The following is a 21827-nucleotide window of genomic DNA, read 5'->3' as shown; positions in this document are numbered from 1 at the left end:
ATCTTTTGAGTTCTCTTTTTCCATTTCTTCCTTACGGCACCGCCATGGATGGGTAAGTTCATGGCGGAGCTTGGTTTCACATCTCAAAGCTTCGGGAGACGTGATCTGATTCATGGCCAAATAAGTCTGAAACCATGATGTCAACGGCTCCATATGTAGTCGTTACACTCTTATGGTGTTGTAGCCTTGTGTTGTCTACACATAGCACATCTTAGAGCGCTCCAATAGGGATTTGGGTGCCTGACCCTGTTTTTTGGCCACACCAGAGCCCAATACAATCGCGGGCAATCTCGTGCCGGCCCCTTCGCATGGGGTGCCGAACGGGCGCGCAGGCGCCTCCGCCACGTTCGAATGGAAGCCCTTGGGCCTGGCTGGCAGCCGTTGATCAGTGAGCGGTTAGCGTAATAATCTAGCCATGTGTGCTGGAGATTAATGGCGCCACCACCCACCTATCTTCCCCTACCTCCGACCAAGCAATAATTGCGCACCATCACCCCAACGCCTACCTCCGGGTATAAAACGGGGTGCTCGGGCATCGGCTCCCCCTCACAAAAATCCTAGCGCCGTCGTTCACCTTCTCCCCCGAGCAATCCATGGCTGGTTCTATGGGCCGCGGTCGCGGCCGCCGAGGCCCCCGCGGTAGGGGTCGTGGTGTATGATCCCCACCCCCTGAACGCTAAATGTCACCGAGCTACCTCGACCTCAAGTTCTTCGAGTTCGTTGTCCACATCAAGGAGGACGGTTCAAAAAGGCTCCTCGAGAAGTTCGCGCAATATCTCGCCGGCAGGGAGCCGGCTAGCGCGCACTTGCGGAAGTCAATTTCGGCTTATGCTGATGCCTGTCGAGGTGCTCTTCGACAGGGAAGGCCACATGTTCCTCCACACTGGCTGGGAGAGGTTCGCTCGCGCCCACAACCTAGAGGCCGGATGCTTGGTGAACTTCAAGTGGGAAGTCGACGACGAGCTCAGGGTGAAGGTGTTTAACGACACATCCTGCTATAGGCACTACCACAGTGACAACAACGACGAAGGCAGCGACGATGAGCAGTAGCCTGTAGTTTAGGTTTTCGTATGTTCTTTCTTTGGAGCGAAGATGGTGAGGGCCAATAGAAGCCTCTAGTGCAGGTTTCTGGATGTTCTTCATTTGCAGCGAAGAAAACGAGGACCATAATCCTCTAATTTGGGTGGCTGGGTGTCTTTTGTTCGCAACGAAGAAGGCGAGGGCCAGCAAAAGCCTCTCTCTGGTACAGGGTTTCATCTAAATTTAACATTTTGCAACGATGTAGTGAAGCCTATGCCATATGTCTATCTCAATTAAAATTTTGTATCACATCCGGGTGCACGAGGCCTGCGTGTCAGTGTCCAAGACTTTTCGTACCCCAATTCCTTTCCTTGTTTGGACCAGGCGGAACCGAACTTTCTGGAAGCACCGCTGTCCTAGCCAACCCCACGCGGCATAAACCGCCGCCGCCTTTCCCATCTCCGGCGCCGCCCCCCAAAACCCCAACCAACCTCACAACACAAGACAAAAAGAGGAAAATTTCCCTTCCCCTCCTCTCGCCCCCACCGCCGCCGGCGATCGCCGCCGCCCCGATGTCCGCGACCACGGCAGCCGCGTACCACCCTCTGCCGCCGGCAATGGCGCCGGACCTCCCAGTCTGGGCCTACTCCGCCGCCCCCGAGGCGAAAACCCTACCCGTCTTCCACGCGCCGCCCCCGCCGCCGCCGCCGCCTCTCCCCGCGGGGTACCACCTGCTTCCTCCCTTCTCCCTCGCCTTCCAGGTCCCTTCCACCCTCCTCTTCGAAATGGATTCCCGCCGGAGCAGCTCCCTCCGCCAGGTGCGCTCACCACAATCCCCAATTCTTCTTGCGTAAATTCCGATTCGTTTTGACTCCGTTTCGCGTGCGCTTGTTGGGGATGGGTGTAGTTCTTGGAGGACGAGGGGGCCGTCCCGACCCCGGAGGAGGACATGACGAGGGAGCAAGTCATCCGCAAGCTCAAAGAGGTACGGATTCCGGGATTAATTAAAAAAATCGTCATTGCGGCGTGTGTTTACTTGAGGTTCTGATTCGTTGTGTTTTCGCTTCTTGCTCTCGCAGATTGTCATGGAGTGGGCCAAGGCGGTGGGCTTCGAGCAGAGGGTGCCCCCCAGGCGGGTCACGGCTACCGTCCTCACCTACGGCTCTTACACGCTTGGGGTAAGCGACACATTGGGGGAAAATGGTGTGATGATCTGTTAGTAGAATCTTTGTGTGCAGTTATGTTTGTGTAACTACCCTATACCGCATTGGTTCGATTATCCCGTATTTCAACTTCAGCAGGTGAAAATTCTATGCAATTTCATGTTTGTAGTAATGCATAGATTCAATGCTTCACAACTTTTGCCAATTAAGCCAGCATATGTTTCAAGGAAGGGAGATCCCATAGCTACTATTAGCGAGACAATACTGGAGCAGAACGGGTCTTTTGTCTGTAGCGCCTGCTCCTTTGTGCAGACCACTCTCTGCAGCGTTAAGTGTTAGGGCTATGCCTTGTGACATTGTTGACCTAGTTTTTGTTCTGTTTTTTCTAGGCACATGGACCTGAATCTGACATCGATGCGCTCTGTGTTGGCCCATGCATTGCGAATTTGCCGGTAAGTAGTGGCGTCTACGATTCAGATTTCTCCCCACCTTTACTTCAGGATGCTAACATATGTTGCTATGATTGCAGCACCACTTCTTTGTTGTTCTGCGGCAGATTCTTCAGCGCAGGCCGGAAGTATCAGGGCTGCAGACTGTGGAAAATGCAAAGGTTCCATTGATGCGGTTCACATTCAGTGGGATCTCAGTTGATCTGACGTATGCCCAGCTCCATGTTATTGATGCAGTTCAGGCAAGTTTGTTGCGCTGCCAACCCTTCTAAAATATATCCATCTTTTGAGGAAACCTGTCTGACTGTTTTACAATCACATTCTTAATTAATGGGGTGAACTTGCCAGTGAACTTCTTACTAAGGACCTTCAAAGCTACCTCTGATATGCAAACGAGGCGATATTGTTGTAGATAGTTATACTCTTTTTTTTGCGGGGATACTCAAAGTGCCTCTGGAGTCTGATCTGAGGAAGTAAGGACATCACCTTGTAGTTTAATATCTTTAAATGAAGCAATTAAAATCACCAAACATGTCCCTGGGTCTCTGATACCTTTTGCTAGTGTCGAACCTGGCTTCCATTTAGAACCAAATTAAGTTGTAGAGTGCGTAAATACGATCCTGAATTTCCTGTTTGGAAGCAAAGTTGCACTCCATCCTCAGAGGACAGATGATAGAGCATTCTCTTTTATGACCATTTACCGTAGTGTGGAAAAAAGCTGTGTTGGCGATTTGGGTCAACCAGTTACTCAGCTAGCAACCATTGTGCACGCCTACCTGTTGTATATCTGTTTCCTCGTCTCTTTAGATTTTCCCTAATCATGCCTTGTATCTGACACCACATTCAAAAGATCAGATGATCCATGTTGTTCATCCTGAGCATCAAGCTTCTGTACCTGTGTGAGAAGATCTCACTTCTTTTCCTTGACATCACCCCCACAGTTTGACCCCACCCTAGCAAAAGAATTCTGGGACATCGAATGTCATTTTACCATTAGTCAGGACAAGTCCGTTGTACTCATTTCTTCACTCGTATCAGCTGTTTATTGAAACCAGCCTGAAAAAACATTGGTTCTCGAAAAAGGAACACCTTGTACTTCGGTTCATTTGTTGTTACCAGTAGTTTCAACTTGTGCATGAGCTGAACCAATTCTTGCCAGGCTTATCACAGTACAATGCTGGAAATCTAGCTCCAATCCATTGATACTAATACCTTGTCTAACCATGGCGCGTGAAATCTGCTTGTTAGTTGACGTATAACATGCCTGCCTCTTTGAATCTTATGAAATTATTATTGAATAATGATCAGATAGTGACTAGTTATTTTTTTATTGCACGCCTGTCGAATGAGGTTTTGATCACTCTTCAGTCCCAACCAAACAGTGGCACGGTAGAAATGTATATTTTCTTAGCCAAGCACTCAGTTGAGAATTCATGTTGAGCAGGCCTAGAAACCACCACTTACTCCCATATGAAGTCACCAACTTTATGTTCGATCAACATGTTATGAGTATGGCCCTCCAAATTATTTTTATCATGATTTTCATGCACACTTGGTACTATGTAGAAAATATAGTATCCATATTCTGATGAGTTTACTTGCTCTTGCAGGCTATAAATTCATCTAGTCCTCAGTTCCTTCGAAGACTTGATGCACGGAGCTTGAGGAGTCTGTCTGGAGTTCGCGTTAATGAGCAAATTGTGCAGCTAGTACCGAATGCTGAGGTCACAAAGTGGTCTTATTTAATTTACGAGCATTTGGTCACATTTTTGTCCCCTGCATGATTGTACTTTGAATCTACAATTTTCTCAAAAAAAAGTTTTTGCGAATTAACAATTTTCTAAATTTATTTACTTGAGCTCTTGTATTTGTCTATTCTCTAGAATTGCTCATTATTAATTTTACACAATAATACTTCAGATGTTGTTTTTCACCTCAAATTTTGTTTATTAACAATTCATCTGTCAATTGTTATGATGCAGACGTTCCAAGTTCTGTTGCGATGCATAAAACTATGGGCTAGGAGGCGAGGACTTCATTGCCATGTATGTGGTATAATAATATGCGCTACTGATTGTGATTCAGCTGTAACCTGGTCTAACCACATTTCATGTCTTATGCCATCTTTCAGCTGCTTGGTTTCTTTGCTGGGATTCATTTGGCGATTCTTGCAGCATATGTTTGTCAGAAATATCCTAATGCCTCTGTCAATGGTTTGTTCACCATGTTCTTTGAGATATTTGCTAACTGGCCTTGGCAAATTCCAGTAGACCTGCATGGTCAGCCATTTAAATGTAGGCGTCCAGATGGGTGTTTAATGCCCATAGTGATGCCTTGTACTCCACCGGAGCTCTGTGTGTCTAATATGACAGAAGGTACCTTCAGGAAGATCAGAGAGGAGCTTATGCGTGGTTATACTTTGACAAAGGTCAGTAAGTGTAGATGGTTTCACTTATAGTTGCGATCTTCTTGCCTTTTGAAATCTGGTGGTGGTCAGATTCCAAAGTGGGCGCCTTTTTTTTCCTTCATGTGATCTGGAGATTTTGTTTAATTATTTTAAAGGCGGTTTCATCTAAAACACTATATGCTATAGATATTTAGTCATTTATTGTGACCATTGCTGATATGTAAGCGAGGTTTGTCAGCTTGCTTATGCTTACATAAACTAAATCTTTTCTGCATGCCTGTACCTCTTGATCACCTTTTCCTGTTCTCCTTTCCTACTACAGATAATCCGTTGTTCCGTAGTACTACGGCATGTCAACCATTTATCATTTGCTATACATTTACATAAACTTGTCTCATATTCCTTGTTCACTTCAAGTAATTTGGTCACATTTACTTGCCGTTTGCTATAGATTTAGCACATTGACTCAGTTCAAGTTTTAGTTCAGGACCATTTGAGTGAGTATACACATTGTCTGATTAACAGTAATTCTACAAAACTGCACGTAATGCAACTCATGATAAAATGTGCATTCATCAGTTTTCACTAGTGATACTTGTCTTTTTCATGATCCGTCTTAAGAATTAGTACTAGACCCCAGTGTACATATGACATCTTGAATGCTTAATCATGAAATTATGTTATCAACTCTCAACAGTTCTTTTATATCTGGTGCAGGACTTATGGAGGCATGATTTTGAGTGGACATGCCTTTTTGAACCCTTCCCATATGTGCCAACATATAAGTATTTTCTTCGCATTGCTCTATGTGCTTCAACTTCTGAAGAACTACAGGATTGGGCTGGATGGGTGAAATCCCGCTTCCGGTACCTTATTCTGAAGGTTTGTTTGCTCAGTTGTTTTGTTGTTTCTTCCATACTCATGCAACTCAACTGTTCCTTTACTGAAAATATGAATGATTTTAACTTGTTGTCTGCAGCTGGAAAGTAATGGCATTGAGTGTGATCCTGATTCGTCACAGGAAGTCGATCATACAGTCATCAAGCCTAACATTGTATATCACTGGGGCCTCATCTCTCATACATTTACTCGCCTTGACATTAGCTCTCTGAAAGAAGATTTCATGAAAAATGTCATCAATGATGTCTACGGAAACGTGAAATGTACACATTCAGAGCTGACAATGTCCCTTGTTGAGCAATCAGAGCTGCCAAAAAGTATGTATGGTGACTCATTGTACTCCTGGAACCTGCCGATGCATATGGTGGGCTACCAGGCAGCAACTGACTGTTGGAGTGCAGTTGGCTAGGATATTGGTGGATCATCTGGGACTTGTTCTCTTGCATCAACTGCATCTTACATGATCACTCGGAAGATACTCCGGACTGGGGTTTTCTTTTCAGCTCTTCGTTGCCCCTAGCGAAGAGGATCAGGAGAGTCCAGTGCATTCTTTTATGAGCCTGCATGTACTAGGATCATGAAACTGACCTGGTTCTGTTCTGGTGGGGCTGTGCAAGTGCGTATGTAGTACTTGGTCAGTACATTGATATAGCTTCTCGCAGAAAACAAAGTATACCAGACTAGCCTATAGCAGTAGCATGTCAAATATAGGTTTACATTGTGCACAGTACCCAAGTGTAAATTTCTTTTGTGGAGGTGGGGTGGAAAGGTAACTGGGAAGCCATTGAAGATTGAAGGTAATCTCTCTACAGGACCAAGGACGAAGTGTGGGTTTCTTGTTGTGAATTCTGATGCCTGCTGGGTACCAATCATCCAGAGGGCAATGTATAGTTGATCTCATTAGCATGTGCTGCTACCTGTTGTAAGCAGAGCATCCCTTGCCACTGAACCATTCATTTGTAACTAATAATAACTCCCTGGATACATAGCAGTACTGAATAGATTGTGAAGTTGGAAAATCAGTTGAAACCTGTAAGTAGTTGGTACAGATTGTTATCTGGTGGCCCGGATGACTGCTAGCTGATTGCAACTGTGTCAGTATTTGGCATGATGGTGATGAAGATACAAACGTACTGTTGCATGATGGTTTTTTGTTGTTGCTCTAATCGTACATGGTCCAGGGCGGTCGTTCAGTTGATGCCACTTGCTCCAAATACATGATGGCTCAGCTGGGGAAATCGTAGGCGTATGCCGTCATGGTTTCTGCGTCACGCGTGATGACTCACTATTGGGATTATCGTAACTTTGCAATGTGAACTTTGCGCATCGTTGTAGTTATCTGAAAACTATGAAAAAAATGCAGCGTCATATATACATCTGAAAAGAAAAAATATGTCAGCAGTTACCCTATGATGACCGGTGGTGATTTTAATATCTTCTATGTCAGCAGGATAAAAACAATCATAGTTTGACAGTCGTTGACCCTTTCTTTTCAATGCCCTTAAGAACCGTCAGATCATGCCCCATTTCTAGTTATCTCGGGTGCATCAACTTTTAGTGGTAAACCGTCGCCACTTCAAATTTGGATTAGACTTATCGCAATACCGAGGAGTCTTTGTTGACCTAGTTCGTACAATCTCGGGTAAGCTTGTAAAAGGGAACACACCAATCCAATGTTCAAATAATAAAACCCACAAATTGCGTCAATTTCTTCGTGGATGGCTCCACTTGTTTGGAGCCTACAAGAAAGAAACGAAAAAATCATCTCTAATAATTGACAAGCTTGATAAAATAGCTGAAAGTAGAGTGTTATCTTAACATGAGATTGAGGTTAAGAACCAATAAAATGAGCAGATAGCTTCTACGTGAGGAAGAGATGAAATGGTATCAAATGTCTAATTAAGGCTCAACTTATCTTGAAAGAGGATAATGATACGAGATATTTCCATATACTCGCAAATGGGCAATACAGAAAGAAATGAATAATTGGACTTGACCACGATGAATATAGAATAGAAGGACCGGAACCTTTGGAAAAATGCATCACTAATTATTACAAGAACCTTTTGGGTGAGAGCGCACTCTATTTGGACGAATCTCAAATTGGTGACATTGCTCAAGTACATCTCAGAGGAGGAGAATGCGGTCTTAATAGCCCCTTTAAGGAGGATGAAGCTAAACAAGCGATCATTCAAATGAAACATAACAAATCGCCCGGTCAGATGACTGAGACTATTGAACAAACAAATAGAAGCCTTTACAGTACTTGTATGCCGCCCCCATGACGTAGACTATTGAGATCATATTAATTTTATAATATGAACTTTGCACATCGTTGAGATTATATCTGAAAACTATTTAAAAATGCGGCGGTAAAGAAGAATTACAACTTAAGAGCATTTCTAACCGGTCCTTTATAATTTAAAGGAGTAAATGTCTCCCTATTTCTTAGAGGGGTATATTTGCTACTGTAAAAAAATGTAGTTCCTAACTGATCCCCTAAATTTAACTCCTTAAAACTTACAATTGGCTCATACATTTCATCGAACGCGATCGGTTTAGCTACAAACTCAACTACAACATTGCTTGAAAACACGAAAGGAACCTATCATTCTGATTACAATAACGACTAAGATCACAATTGCGGCAGATGCGTATTAAAGGCAAATTTCTTTCTCTATGGCATGTCTCCTTATTCTCCTCATCTTCTTTTATCTTTTTTCGATGTCTTGTTCTTGTAGTCATCAACAATATAGCCGATGTGAACTCCAATTGCATGTTTTTTATCTTCTAATTTCTTCTTGGCTTCTTCAAGGACTCCTCCATCTTACTCATCGTCTCATGAGCTAGGTCTAACTCATCTTCCACCTTTTCGTTTAGTCAATTGTGAAGTCCAAATCTTTTAAAATAGCTATATTGCCCTCTTCACAATGCTTCAACAACGATTGCTAACCACGAGCACCACATGCCTCACACATTGTGTCATATAGATCAAAATCAAATTGGTTGAATGTGGGAAACAATCCTAAATCGGCAAACCCTAGTTACTTAACGCGCCCGAGTCGTAGGCGCCGCCGGTGGTGAGTCGGTGGTGACGTAGTCCGCGGGGGAGCATGTGGCCATGGTGGCGACTAAGATTCCGGTCATCGGTCGCACACAAAGCTTGATGTGGAAGAAGTATGTCGGTAGGTTCACCCGATCTCCGGCACCGCTCGGCACCACCGTCTACCGACGGCTCCGTCTTTTGACCAAAATGAGGTCACCGTGCCTCCGTTTTGCACTGAATCGGACAAGTCAACGAAGAGGCGGCGAGCGATGCTTAGATGTTCGGCAAGGCAGGAGGGTGCCGGTAGTAGGCGGAGGCGTTGCCGGCGACATAGCGGGGTGGAGGAGGTGAGAAATTAAACTCAACTGCTGCTCGGTCCCGTAAATATAAGGGAGCGCAACACGCGGTAGAATATAACTTTTTTTAGAGAAAAAAGTAGAATATAACTTTTACTTTTCTATCGGTTATAAAGGATCGGCTAGGTGCTAGTTAGAGGAATAAACCTAAATTGTACTCCAGTGACCGATTATAAAGGATTCTCGGTTAGAATGCTCTAACGAAATCAGCTACGGACAGCTTTCTTTTTGTATTCTCATGAGGAGAATATATATAGCAGTGACATCGATACAGCAAAAGAAGAAAAAAAAGATGGCGTCGTCGCGTATGTGGTCGGTTGCCACAGCCCACAGGAGCTAGCAGTACCGCGCCGGAGCAGCACGCGCGCTAGGGCGGTGTCGGCGACAGCGAGCGAAAGAGAATAAGCGGCAGCTTTCGGCGACCTGGTAACATGCAGCGAGAGCGGCCAGTAGCCAGCCAGCCTTCCGTCCCGTCCTGAAACCTGAAGGTGTAGCCATCTCTCTCCCAGGATGCGCACATGCGCTGCCCGGCGCCCACCACGGTACGCGGCCGATCTCGACGTGCCCTCGCACGCCCGCCACACGAAGGCCGGTCCAGCCCGGCCGGCCGGGGTCTGGCGCGGCCGACGGTGACCGGACCAACACGTGCCGCCCGGGGCGCGCGGGCAGGGGCCGGCCATGTTATCTATGCCCGTCATCACGCGTGCGGCCAAAGTGCGTGACGGCAACGCGATCGAGAGCACGCACGCACGCTGCCGGGAGGGAGGTATCTCGCGGAGCAACAGGACATATATAGCTCGCCGGCGTCGACGGCCGGCGCCCGGCGGGGGAGACGCAGCTACGCTACGCGGCTGGGCCGACACAGGCACGAGCGTGCCGCGGCACCCAACGACGCGTACGTGCAGCAGCGTAAATGCGCTGGATCGATCGCGGGTACGCGCGCGCGCGCGGCCGTGCGTGCCGTACGCTCTGTCGCCGGCGTGTCGCGCCCTAATCGTTGTTCGCACCGATCGAGCGACGGCGCATTAACTTGAGTGAGCGTGACCGGACGTGGCGCGTGCACGGAGGGTACCCTTGCTGGTACGCTGTATGTTGCACGTACGTTTACGTTCTAGCAGTATAGCTAGCTCTAGCTAGCTGCACTCGCCGCGTGTTCCAGTCCAAGTACCGGGTGCTGCATGCATGTGCAGTTTGTCTCCACGCCCAATCGCCCATCCATCCATCTGCCCGCTTGGCCGCGCGCTAGCAGACCCAGCCCGTATTCATACACGCACCGATCGATCCGTGCTTCTTTTTCACCGTGTACGGATACATGTACGTACGGTGACTTTCACGGTCTGAAAACCCAACAAGTTCAATAGTAGATGGCTACTGTCCGGCTGTATGAATAATGTAAGTATGTACGTATACGTACTCGACCGTGCAAACAGGAACATGATGATTACCGTCGTGATCACCACCAGCCCCATGAGCCACGATCGATCGAGTGTCACGCTCGTTCCCCAAAAGAAGGTGAGTACGGCCGCGAGATTTCCGTTGCGATCAACGTCCACCAGGAGTGTCCATGACACGCATGCGTACATGGAACACGAGGGGCGGTCCATGCATGCACTTGTCGAACAAAATAAAATGTGACGCGCGCTGTTTCAACATCGACACTACAGTGCTCGACGTACGTACTGAACATCATCATAATCACGTCGCGCTCCGGACTTCCGGTACAGCTTGATCGCCGTGTCGTTTCCCGGCCCTGCACGTCCATGTCCATCAGGCACCAGCCGTACCGAGCGGACATGAGTACTGGTTTGTACGGGTAACTCCTGCTGCAACGTGAGGATATATGCCGTGCACGCAGACACGCAGTCACGTCTGTAATTAAAACCGGTTTGGTTGAAATCAGGGCGTCTGATTTTTATTAAGTTTAAGTTGATTTCTTAACCATTTAACTTTTTTCCGTGATCCATGCTGATAAATGCAATTGGGTTGCAACTTGTATTTCTCAATTAAAAACGAGTCGAGTTGCAACTCGTATTTTCTCAGTTGCGCACGGGTTGTAACTAATATTTACTTGGTTGCAAATAGGCTGCAACGTGTATTTTCTCGGTTGCACGTACGTTGCAACTGCTATTTTTTTCGGTTACGCAAGGTATTTTCTTGGTTGCGTACTGTTCCAACTAAATTAATTTTTCTCAGTTGCGCACGAGTTAGAATTAATATTTTCTCGGTTGCATACGGACTGCAACTGGTATTTTCTCGGTCGTGCATGAGTTGCAACTTGTATTTCTCAGTTACACATGTGTTACAGATGAACATGTAAATTTTTTTTTAGAGAAATAGGGCATCGCCCCAGCTCCAAATATATTGAAGCCAAACATGGCCAAACCACACAACATTCAGTTCAAACCCACACCCCCACTTACCCACACACTTATCTTACAAAAAAACCCAGAACACAGGTTCTAAAGCACCACCAACAGAGTTTTTGAGCCAACACTGGGGCACGAAACAAGCAACAAACTGAGGCCTAAACTGAACCACAACCCTTCTCAAGGGCGGCTCAGCACTTGGAAACCTGCACCATCACCCACCAAGATCAAGTCATTCGCCTCCAGGGTCCTCCCCAAGTCCTCAGCAGTGATCATCAGATGACCAAAACCTCTGTGATGTTCAGCTCACAAACCTCCAGTGATGACCTTGCCTTTTTCTGAGGTGTTAACCAGGCTCCGGCCATGATAGCAGCGGTGGCAGCCGAGCTAACTCCTCCACCTTGTTCAGCATCGCTGTCAGCACTCCTCTTCCTTCCTCCTTCAACATGATTTTCCATTGAGCACAACTGTAAACCAAGTGCCTCCACAGCCCCTGCATGCCAAGCCATTTAGAACGGTTGAAAACAAAGTCATTTTTGGTAATCCAGATAATTCTTAACACAGCAGCAAAGATCATATTTATCTTGTCATTCTTTTTATTGTCATTCCACAGAGAGGAAATGTCAAGCATGCTTGAGATCTTAAGGTTTAGACCCAAAGCTATACCAATATCTCCCCAGAGTTTTGATGCCACCACACAATCAAAGAAGAGATGTTGACAGGACTCCACTTCATTGCAAAACACACAAGTTAAGTCATCAACATTCTGTCTTTTAACTAAGTTGTCTCTAGTGAGTAACTTGTTATGAAAAAGTAACCAAAGAAAGAAATGAATTTTTGGAGGTACTTTAATTTTCCAAACACAGTGAATATTAACAGGTTTGATCCCTCCAAAATTAACAACAGCATACATGGATTTCACACTATATAAACCATTAGCTTCCCACATCCAAATCAAACTATCCTTAGAATCATTCAAATCTATAGTTGGAGCAATCTGCTGAATTTCAAGCCATTGCAACATCAGTCTATGGTCAAAACATCTCCTAAAGGTCACTTTCAGAGACAACCCATCCCAAAGGTCAGCAGTGGTCTTATTTTGTTCATTGACTAGGAAATAGACCTCCCAGTATTGAATGACCAGAGAGCAGGAACCAAACCAATGATCTTCCCAAAATTTAATGTTCCTGCCATCCCCCACTTTCCATTGAAATCCCATCTTAGCAGCTTTGGCAGCCCATAAAACCCCTTTCCAAAAGCGAGAGGCACCAATTAAGGAGCAAGAGAAGAAGTTAGGGTTATCCAAACTATATTTGGTATCCACTATCTGCTTCCATAACTTGTCCTCATTTAAATGATATCTTCTAATCCAAGAAGCTAACAGGCACATGTTCATCTCTAATAAGTCAGGAATGCCCAAGCCTCCAAAATCTTTCTTCCTAGTGACTAGACCCCAATTAGCTAGATGATACTTATGGTGTCCTTCATAATTGTCCCAAAGGCAGTGAGCCATTTGAGAGTTAATAAGGGTAATGGCTCATTTTAGGATCTTAATCACACTAAGCAGATAGAAAGGAATACTAGCACCACTTCTAACCAGCTCTAATTTAGCAGCATGGTTAAGAATTTTCCCCCTCCAACCACCAGCTTTCTTGAGGATCTTGTCAACAACAGGTTGAATATCCTATTTTCTAAGCTTGATGTGGTGCAGAGGCACCCCTAGATAATTCATAGCATGTAAATTAAATAGCTAAGAAGTCAACTCACCTTAATAAAAATCAGGCGCCTGATATCATATCTAGACGATCCCTAATTGAAACCGTGTGCGATCGATGTGCGCGTGATCAAGGTTCAGAGATGAACTGGCTTGTTAACTGCGGAGACAGACTGATTAAGATAGATCCAAATACTGGTAAATCTCAGGCTAAGACCGAAGGAGTATATGATTGGGAGCATCCATCCATGCATGCGTGTCAACATTCCCCATTTCCCCTGGCTTGAACTTGTCAATGTACCTTAACCGCGAAGACATGCATGTTTCGTGCTACATGAGACGAGACGAGACGAGACGACGAGAGAGAGCGAGCACCGGCTTGTGTGTCTGTTTTTGGTGGTGCGATCGGGGGCCACGTCAGCAACAAAAGCACCGCGCATTTCCGGCGGGCCCCGCGCTCCCAGGGAGAGTCGTTATCCACGCATGTACCTTGTGGGCAGTGGGCTCCTTAAAGGTCTCACGCCCTCTCTCTCTGCATTTTCTTCTCTTTCGTGTCTTCTTTGTCAATTTTTTTTTGAGATCAAAAAAAAAAAAAAAAAACGTAAAGCTTGAAAGACAGTACCACGTAAGACGGCAACTAACCGAAAAAGAGGAGCGACACGACATGCGGCCTTGGACCCCATGCACGCATATGGCATATGGGCGTCGGAGCATTGCACATGACATAGATTACTGTTCCGGGGCCCTCCCTCTCCCGTGGACGAATTCGAGCAGCGAGCTAGCAAAACTCTTTGGACGGTAGTTGCTTGGTCTTGGTCATCGATCACACGCTCGGTTTCGGCAAGTAATTAATTGCGCGCGCTTGTGTTCTGCTCGATCGATCGATCAGATTAGGTGCAATGCCACACGCGGACGTGGCGACCACACCGGAGGCTGGAGGCTCCGGCCGGCGGAATAACTCGAGCGAGAGCGAGAGGCGCGCAAGAAGCTGCATGGATCGTGTAGTAGTCATTATTTGCAGACTGTAGGAGACCTGCTGGTGGACAACTCCGGCGACCGAAGACTGGAAGTTGAATTCCGGTGACCAGAGGCGGGCGGGCGGACAAGCTGCATAAATCGTGTTGAAAGAGTCTCGACACACATATCAATCTTCTGTAGATCGACTGCAGCGAATGCTGAATCCCTTGTCGTGAAGGATGCAATACGTTTGTAAGCTTTGTGTAGTAGTACAATCTTTCTGTAACCTCATCTAAAGCCACGAGGGTATCCATCGGTACTTAGGGCATCTCCAACGGAGTGACGAATTTCGGAGCCTAAATTGTCCGCGAACGCCAGTTTGCGTCGCTTGGTGGGCGCAAAAATGATCGTGAAGCACAAATTGTCCTTTTGCGTCGGGAGCACCCCAGTGGGGAGCTAGAGTCGCTGGGCGTCGAAGCCCTATCCCACCAATGCCGCCATCCCGGGGGCTTCCCCTCGCTGTCCGTGTCCGACGGCAACGGCAAGTTGCTCATGGTGGCTAGTCGGTGTTGGAGAAGAAGAAGAAAAATGGCAGCCGGTTGGACGTGAATTACAGCAGGCGCAGTGGTTATATTCAGCGGGGATTAATGGCATTGCGTATAACGAAGAGGCCTGCGGTTACTCTTTCGCGGTGGTTCGGCGTTTCATTCCGGCGGTTGGCGGGTTGATCAGCGCGGTTGCCACTACGGCGGTTGACCTCCCCGACAGTTGTTGTGCTTTAATCCGCGCCGATCGAGCCATAGTCGCTGCCAGGCGGGTCCGTGGGGAAGCGCGCGGACGCTCGGCGCGACCGCGTAGCGTCCGCGGAGACGCAAACGTGCCACATATTTGCGCCGTGGTAGCGTCGCTGCGAACACCCTGGACACGATGTGTCGCCCCAGTAGAGCAGGGTGCAGGCGCATTTCCGGTCCGACGTGAACGCAAACGGTCGCCCCAGTTGAAGATGCCCTGAGATCTTGTGTAATTGTTTTGTAACCTCATCTGAAGCCACGAGAGTGCCCATCCGTTCTTACGAGTTTTATAGCTCGACAGAAGTTCGACACACATGTACGTACGGCTAATAGAGAAGCACGCAACGGGCTACATGTCTCCCTCTACTGTCAATATTGCAATGTAAGTACATGATGGATGGGAACGTAGTACAAGTTACAGCCACGTCTCCACTGTGAACCGTGAGTCGCACACGCGCCTGTCGCTCGCCCGTTGGCACGGGAGGGCGTGTCGTATGCGGGCGCGGCCAATGATGGCGCGACATCCATCCCCACCGTCCATCTCCATCCCCACCACGCGTACGGACCACGTGCGGCCATCGCACGCTACCCCTCTGGCAGACGGGCCCCGCGCGCGCGACAGCGAGGCCACCACGCCGCATGTGCGCCTGCCTCTCTCTCTCTCTCTGCCCATGCGGGCCCGCTCCACGCACCCAGCGCGCGCGAGCTGCCCTGCTTGTCGCGTAGCCCGGCGGTATGTAGTACATCACTGTACAGAAACTGTGGACTAATCGTTGTACAGTACTGTTCTTTTTCTTACAGAAATAATTGTGCTGAGTAAGGTAACTGCAACTAGGCCATGCGCGACACCTGACAGTCGGCTCCGGCCTGGCCTCGCCCCATTGCGTTTGCGTGGCCCGCCGCTGAGACGAGTCACGTGTTATTTAATCCCACCACATGCCCAAATTATAATTACAAACCCCTTTCGTCGTAGTACTACAGTCTGGGGCCGTACTACTGCGGGTCGATCCCTTCATCTGGATTTGGATTTGGGCAAGAAAACATAACGGAAACCAAACGCAACTGTCAATCTGTGCAGGGCTAACAATGCAGTCAAATTGGTTGCTGAAATTTAATTAAGAACATGGAGCACAAGTGTATGAAAGTCTCATGCATTTACCTCACGCCAAAACAGGTAGTTAGCCGAAACACTAACGAACGAACATTAGATGGGACGAGCCACTTACTGTTTCTCTCATCCTAGCACGCGGCTCGATTCGGCCAAGAAAATATAACGGAAATCCAAATCTTACAGGACTGACGGAAATGAAAATCGGTTTTGCTATGTCTCAATCAACTAAGATTTTCTTAAGTCGAAAATAGCCAGTCCAAGTGCTGATCAGAACATACTGTACATACACGCCCAAAACTCGTATGAAAATGTCATGCATTTACCACAACCACAACCCCAAACTGAAACGCTAACGAACTGAACAATCTACAAGGAACGAACGAACCACTGCCTGTTTCTCTCCATCTAGCACGCTGCTGGTCGGGTCAACAAATCGCCAGCGTATGATGCATCAATCACACTAGAACGGCACGGGGAAAAATGTACATGCGCGTCGGTCGGGAATCTTGGAGCTGGCCGGCCTTGGAGCTTGAATTGGATTGATCACGACGGCGACGGCGATGGGGGAGCGACGGAGGCGAGGGCGTGAGCGAGCGCGGCCATGGCGCGGACCTGCATCTCGAGCGCGGCGATGTAGTCGGACGCCTCGGAGAGCAGCGCGGGGAAGGGCAGCTTCCGGCACCCGGGCACCAGCCGGCCCAGCTCCTGCGCCTTCCTCGCCAGCGCCGGCGCGCCTGATGAGGAGGTCGAAGCGCCCGTCGATGGACGATGTGTCTGTGGCTGCGGCGCCGGCGCCGGCGCCCGGGAGCGGACGCGGACGCGCACACGGTGCGCGCGGGCGCGGCTGCGGGAGGCGAGCAGCAGCACGGCGCGGCTCCACCTCGACCGTCCCCGCGCGGCGACGGCGAGCGCGCGGTCGGCGGCCTGGCGCACCTCGCGCGCCGCGGACGGGAGGGCGCCCTTCCCGGCGCGCACGAGGCGCAGCGCGTCGAGCAGCTTGCTGGAGTAGATCTCGTGCTCCCGCCGCGTCCGCCACCTGGACGGCGCGTCCTGCCGCCGCCCCTTGACCTCATCCGTCTCCGGCTCGCCGCCGTCCCGCTTGCGCTTGCGGTCCCGCTCATCTGCCGCCGCCGCGGGGATCGTGGACGAGGAGGAGGACGCCATCGATCGCGCCGAGCCACTGGCGCTCTGGTCCGGTAATGAGCTGAGCTCTGTTTGCGCGCGCGCTTGTGCCGCAGGGTCGTGCGTTCGCTGGCTCTCGTCTCGGTTGCTTCGAAGCTTGTCGTCCGAGTCAGGGGAGCTGCCCCGGAATATATAGCACGAGGACCGGATTTAACTCGCGATTTTTTAACTACTCCCAGTTTGTATCTTTGTTGCCCTATTGTGCATGCATGGATGAACACGAAGTGCTGTAGCATTTCTTTTATTTGGCGAGAGGCTAATCAAGCTGCCCATTTATGTGCTAAGAAGGCTAGGTCGGATAGGAGAAGGTGCTTGTGGATAAATTTTAACCCAAGCTTTCTTGCTAGTACTCTTATAAGTGATTGTAATCCTACCCGTTAATTAATAAAGCTCTTGTTACGTCGCAAAAAAAAAAAAAAAAAAAAAAAAACAAAACTGGCTGCACGTACGTGGCTCCGTCTAGGCCAATCACGACCCTAGGGTTAACTTAACTTGCATGTAGCCTTTGACGCAGGGCAGCCCGCGCGTACGATCCCGATTCATTTTGGGCTGCAAGGACGGCGTACTGGCGTGTACGTCCATGGGGTTTTGCCGTGGTGTTTTTTTCTGGACGGTGAAGAAGGCCGTACGTACGTACGTGAGGAGCGAGCGAGTGAGTGATGTAGGTCCAGCGCGACGGGCAGTGGGCATGATTAGGCACTATGCATGGCGAGAGAGCTTCCTACATGCCATGTTCCTCATGGGCGCTGCTAACATGCTGCCAGGGGTGCTCACATGCTCCGACTCGTCGCTAGGTCTCCGCACGCGCACGCACATTCTCTTCAGCTCACCTACCTCCACATACAGATCGTCATGTCAGATGTACGTACGCGCCTACATTGCCTATACGTATTTCAAACAGAAAGAAATACAGCAAATGCACTAGCGATGAGGTGGTAAAAAAATAGAAGAGATATGAAACAGGTTTCCAGAGTGCTAGTTCTTTTCTTCGACATGTAAATTTGGGCAAACAACATTGCAATTGTTATTTTGTGACCATGTAAACAACATTATTCTTGTGTTTTTAATTAAGTTTTTATCTAGCAAATTACAGCCTTTTATATTGCACTAGCATTTACATGAATGGGACATGTAATTTTGGGCAAACATACACTACTTTTAACTTCTGAAATCATGTAGACTAGAGTTTCCTTCTATTCTTTGTGTAAGTTCTCTATCTACCGAGTTACAATCCATTACACTAGATTTTATATGATCCGGGAGATGCAAATTTGGCCATGAAACTCGCCATGTATAATTAATTTTCACTATTTTCATGTTTTATTGCTAACTAAAGGTAACCAGTTGAACCATTAGCCTGCCGATAAAAAATGTTAATGACTTCATCTAAGGGTTTGGGATTTTTTTCATGCCACGTGTCATTTTATAATTGGAAGAACAACACTGCCAAATAGTCATTCCCAAAAAGTACTCTGCACTGTTTGCAGGAGATAAGTGGAGAATTCGGTCAAACACGTTTGACGCAGCTAATTTTGACACGTTTGGGTGTACAAAATTCTTATTAATTAGGCTGCACGGTTAGGTTGCTTGCTTGCTTTGACCGGCTGGTCGTTTCACCTAACCTGATATATAGATAGAAATATAAGCTTTCATCAGCGCCGACCCATTCAACATAGTGAAAATAAACAGCAACATAACATGGAGAGAGAGAGTTCAGAACCTTCACGAATCATAATAGTATTATTATCCAGGTATCTAAAAGGACAGTGCTAGAAATCCTCCGGAGGCTCACAGTTTTCCAGCCTCCTGCTTGCATGCGTGACACGTGTCCATTTTTACCTGAAATCTAGATTTTGCTTCGTCGCAGCAAAAAACCTCCCGCTTTTGCTTCATTGAAGCAAAAAACGGTTCGACTAAAAACAGAAGGAGAGTTGCCAGAGACTTGTTCAGACTATGCTTCGTCGTAGCAAAAAATCTCCCGCTTTTGCTTCATTGAAGCAAAAAACGGTTCAACTAAAAACAGAAGAGAGTTGCCAGAGACTTGTTCAGACTATGCTTCGTCGCAGCAAAAAAACAAAAAAACCTCACGTTTTTGCTTCATTGAAGCAAAAAACAGTTTGACTAAAATAGGAGAGCTACGACTCGTTTATACTTTGCTTCGATCGCAGAAAAAACCTTCTGCTTTTGCTTCATTGAAGCAAAAAACGATTCGACTGAAAATAAAAAAAGACTCACGGGAGACTCGTCGGAGCACCATACTTCATCGGAAAACCTCGCCGCAGACTTCATAGCAAAAAAATTGTGTTATTGATGCTAAACCGATCTCGCTAGAGACCTCGCTGGAGACATTGAAGCAAAAAAATTATACTAAAGTAGCAAAACAACATAACATTTGTACCAAAAAAGTTATACTATAGTAACATCGTCCACTACTCGCCAGAGATACTGTCGGAGGCCTCGTCGGAGACATTGTAGCACAAGAATTATACTGAAGTAGCAGAACCACGTAACATTTGTAGCAAAATATTTATACTATTTTAGCATCTAGAACTACACCTCACCGGCGTACTGCTGGCAGCATTTCAACTCTGGCTGACAGCACCATCAGTGACTATTTCCAGCACCACCGCTGACCTTTTGCAACATCACCACTAACTATTATCATCACCGCTGTCAATTTGAAGCATCACCGCTAACTATTTGCAGCAAGATAGCTCTTCTTTTGCAGCTCAGCCGACCACCATTCACAGCATCGCCATTCTTTATTTGCAGCTCTGCCGCTGCACACCGCTCGCAGCATAGTGATACGTCTCTGACGTATCGATAATTTCTTATGTTCCATGCCACATTATTGATGATATCTACATGTTTTATGCACACTTTATGTCACATTTGTGCATTTTCTGGAACTAACCTATTAACAAGATGCCGAAGTGTCAGTTGCTGTTTTTGGTTTCAGAAATCCTAGTAAGGAAATATTCTCGGAATTGGACGAAATCAACGCCCAGGGTCCTATTTTGCCACGAAGCTTCCAGAAGACCGAAGAGGAGACGAAGTGGGGCCACGAGGTGGCCAAACCATAGGGCAGCGCGGCCCAAGCCCTGGCCGCGCCGACCTATGGTGTGGGCCCCTCGTGACGCCCCTTGACCTGCCCTTCCGCCTACAAATAGCCTTCGTCGCGAAACCCCGCATGCGAGAGCCACGATACGGAAAACCTTCCAGAGACGCCGCCGCCGCCAATCCCATCTCGGGGGATTCAGGAGATCGCCTCCGGCACCCTGCCGGAGAGGGGAATCATCTCCCGGAGGACTCTACGCCGACATGGTCGCCTCCGGAGTGATGTGTGAGTAGTCTACCCCTGGACTATGGGTCCATAGCAGTAGCTAGATGGTTGTCTTCTCCCCATTGTGCTTAATTGTCGGGTCTTGTGAGCTGCCGAACATGATCAAGATCATCTATCTGTAATTCTATATGTTGTGTTTGTTGGGATCCGATGAATAGAGAATACTATGTTATGTTGATTATCAATTTATATTTATGTGTTGTTTATGATCTTGCATGCTCTCCGTTATTAGTAGATGCTCTGGCCAAGTTGATGCTAGTAACTCCAAGAGGGAGTATTTATGCTCGATAGTGGGTTCATGTCTCCGTGAATCTGGGGAAGTGAGAGAAACCTCTAAGATTATGGATGTGCTGTTGCCACTAGGGATAAAACATTGGTGCTATGTTCGAGGATGTAGTTACTGATTACATTACGCGCAATACTTAATGCAATTGTCTGTTGTTAGCAACTTAATACTGGAGGGGGTTCGGATGATAACCTGATGGTGGACTTTTTAGGCATAGATGCATGCTGGATAGCGGTCTATGTACTTTGTCGTAATGCCCAATTAAATCTCACTATACTCATCATAATATGTATGTGCATGGTCATGCCCTCTTTATTTGTCAATTGCCCAACTGTAATTTGTTCACCCAACATGCTGTTTATCTTATGGGAGAGACACCTCTAGTGAACTGTGGACCCCGGTCCAATTCTCTTTACTGAAATACAATCTCTTGCAATACTGTTCTCTTGTTCTCTGCAAACAATCATCATCCACACTATACATCTAATCCTTTGTTACAGACAAGCCGGTGAGATTGACAACCTCATTTGTTTCATTGGGGCAAAGTACTTGGTTTGTGTTGTGCAGGTTCCACGTTGGCGCCGGAATCCCTGGTGTTGCGCCGCACTACATCTCGCCGCCATCAACCTTCAACGTGCTTCTTGACTCCTACTGGTTCGATAAACCTTGGTTTCTAACTGAGGGAAACTTACTGCTGTACGCATCACACCTTCCACTTGGGGTTCCCAACGGTCGC

General features: G+C 47.5%; 2 protein-coding genes across 2 annotated transcripts; one reads left to right on the top strand and one right to left on the bottom strand.

Moving 5' to 3' along the window:
• Positions 1–1434: 1434 nt before the first annotated feature.
• LOC127331421 (nuclear poly(A) polymerase 3) lies at positions 1435–6961 on the top strand. The gene is made up of 10 exons (XM_051357592.2): positions 1435–1838; positions 1928–2005; positions 2100–2198; positions 2573–2635; positions 2713–2874; positions 4243–4356; positions 4615–4677; positions 4764–5060; positions 5757–5921; positions 6019–6961. The coding sequence occupies exons 1-10, from the start codon at positions 1593–1595 to the stop codon at positions 6346–6348; spliced, it is 1617 nt and encodes a 538-aa protein (XP_051213552.1). The 5' UTR covers positions 1435–1592; the 3' UTR covers positions 6349–6961.
• Positions 6962–16470: 9509 nt separating this feature from the next.
• On the bottom strand, positions 16471–17631 carry LOC127331420 (transcription factor bHLH149). The gene has a single exon (XM_051357590.2). It carries the CDS (start codon positions 17442–17444, stop codon positions 16824–16826), a length of 621 nt encoding a protein of 206 aa, XP_051213550.1. The 5' UTR covers positions 17445–17631; the 3' UTR covers positions 16471–16823.
• Positions 17632–21827: the final 4196 nt, after the last annotated feature.

Source organism: Lolium perenne, chromosome 2, assembly GCF_019359855.2.
Source record: "Lolium perenne isolate Kyuss_39 chromosome 2, Kyuss_2.0, whole genome shotgun sequence".
In the NCBI taxonomy this organism is placed as follows: domain Eukaryota; kingdom Viridiplantae; phylum Streptophyta; class Magnoliopsida; order Poales; family Poaceae; genus Lolium; species Lolium perenne.
Note: the sequence above shows the minus strand (reverse complement) of the source record. Positions and strands in the feature narration are given on the sequence as shown.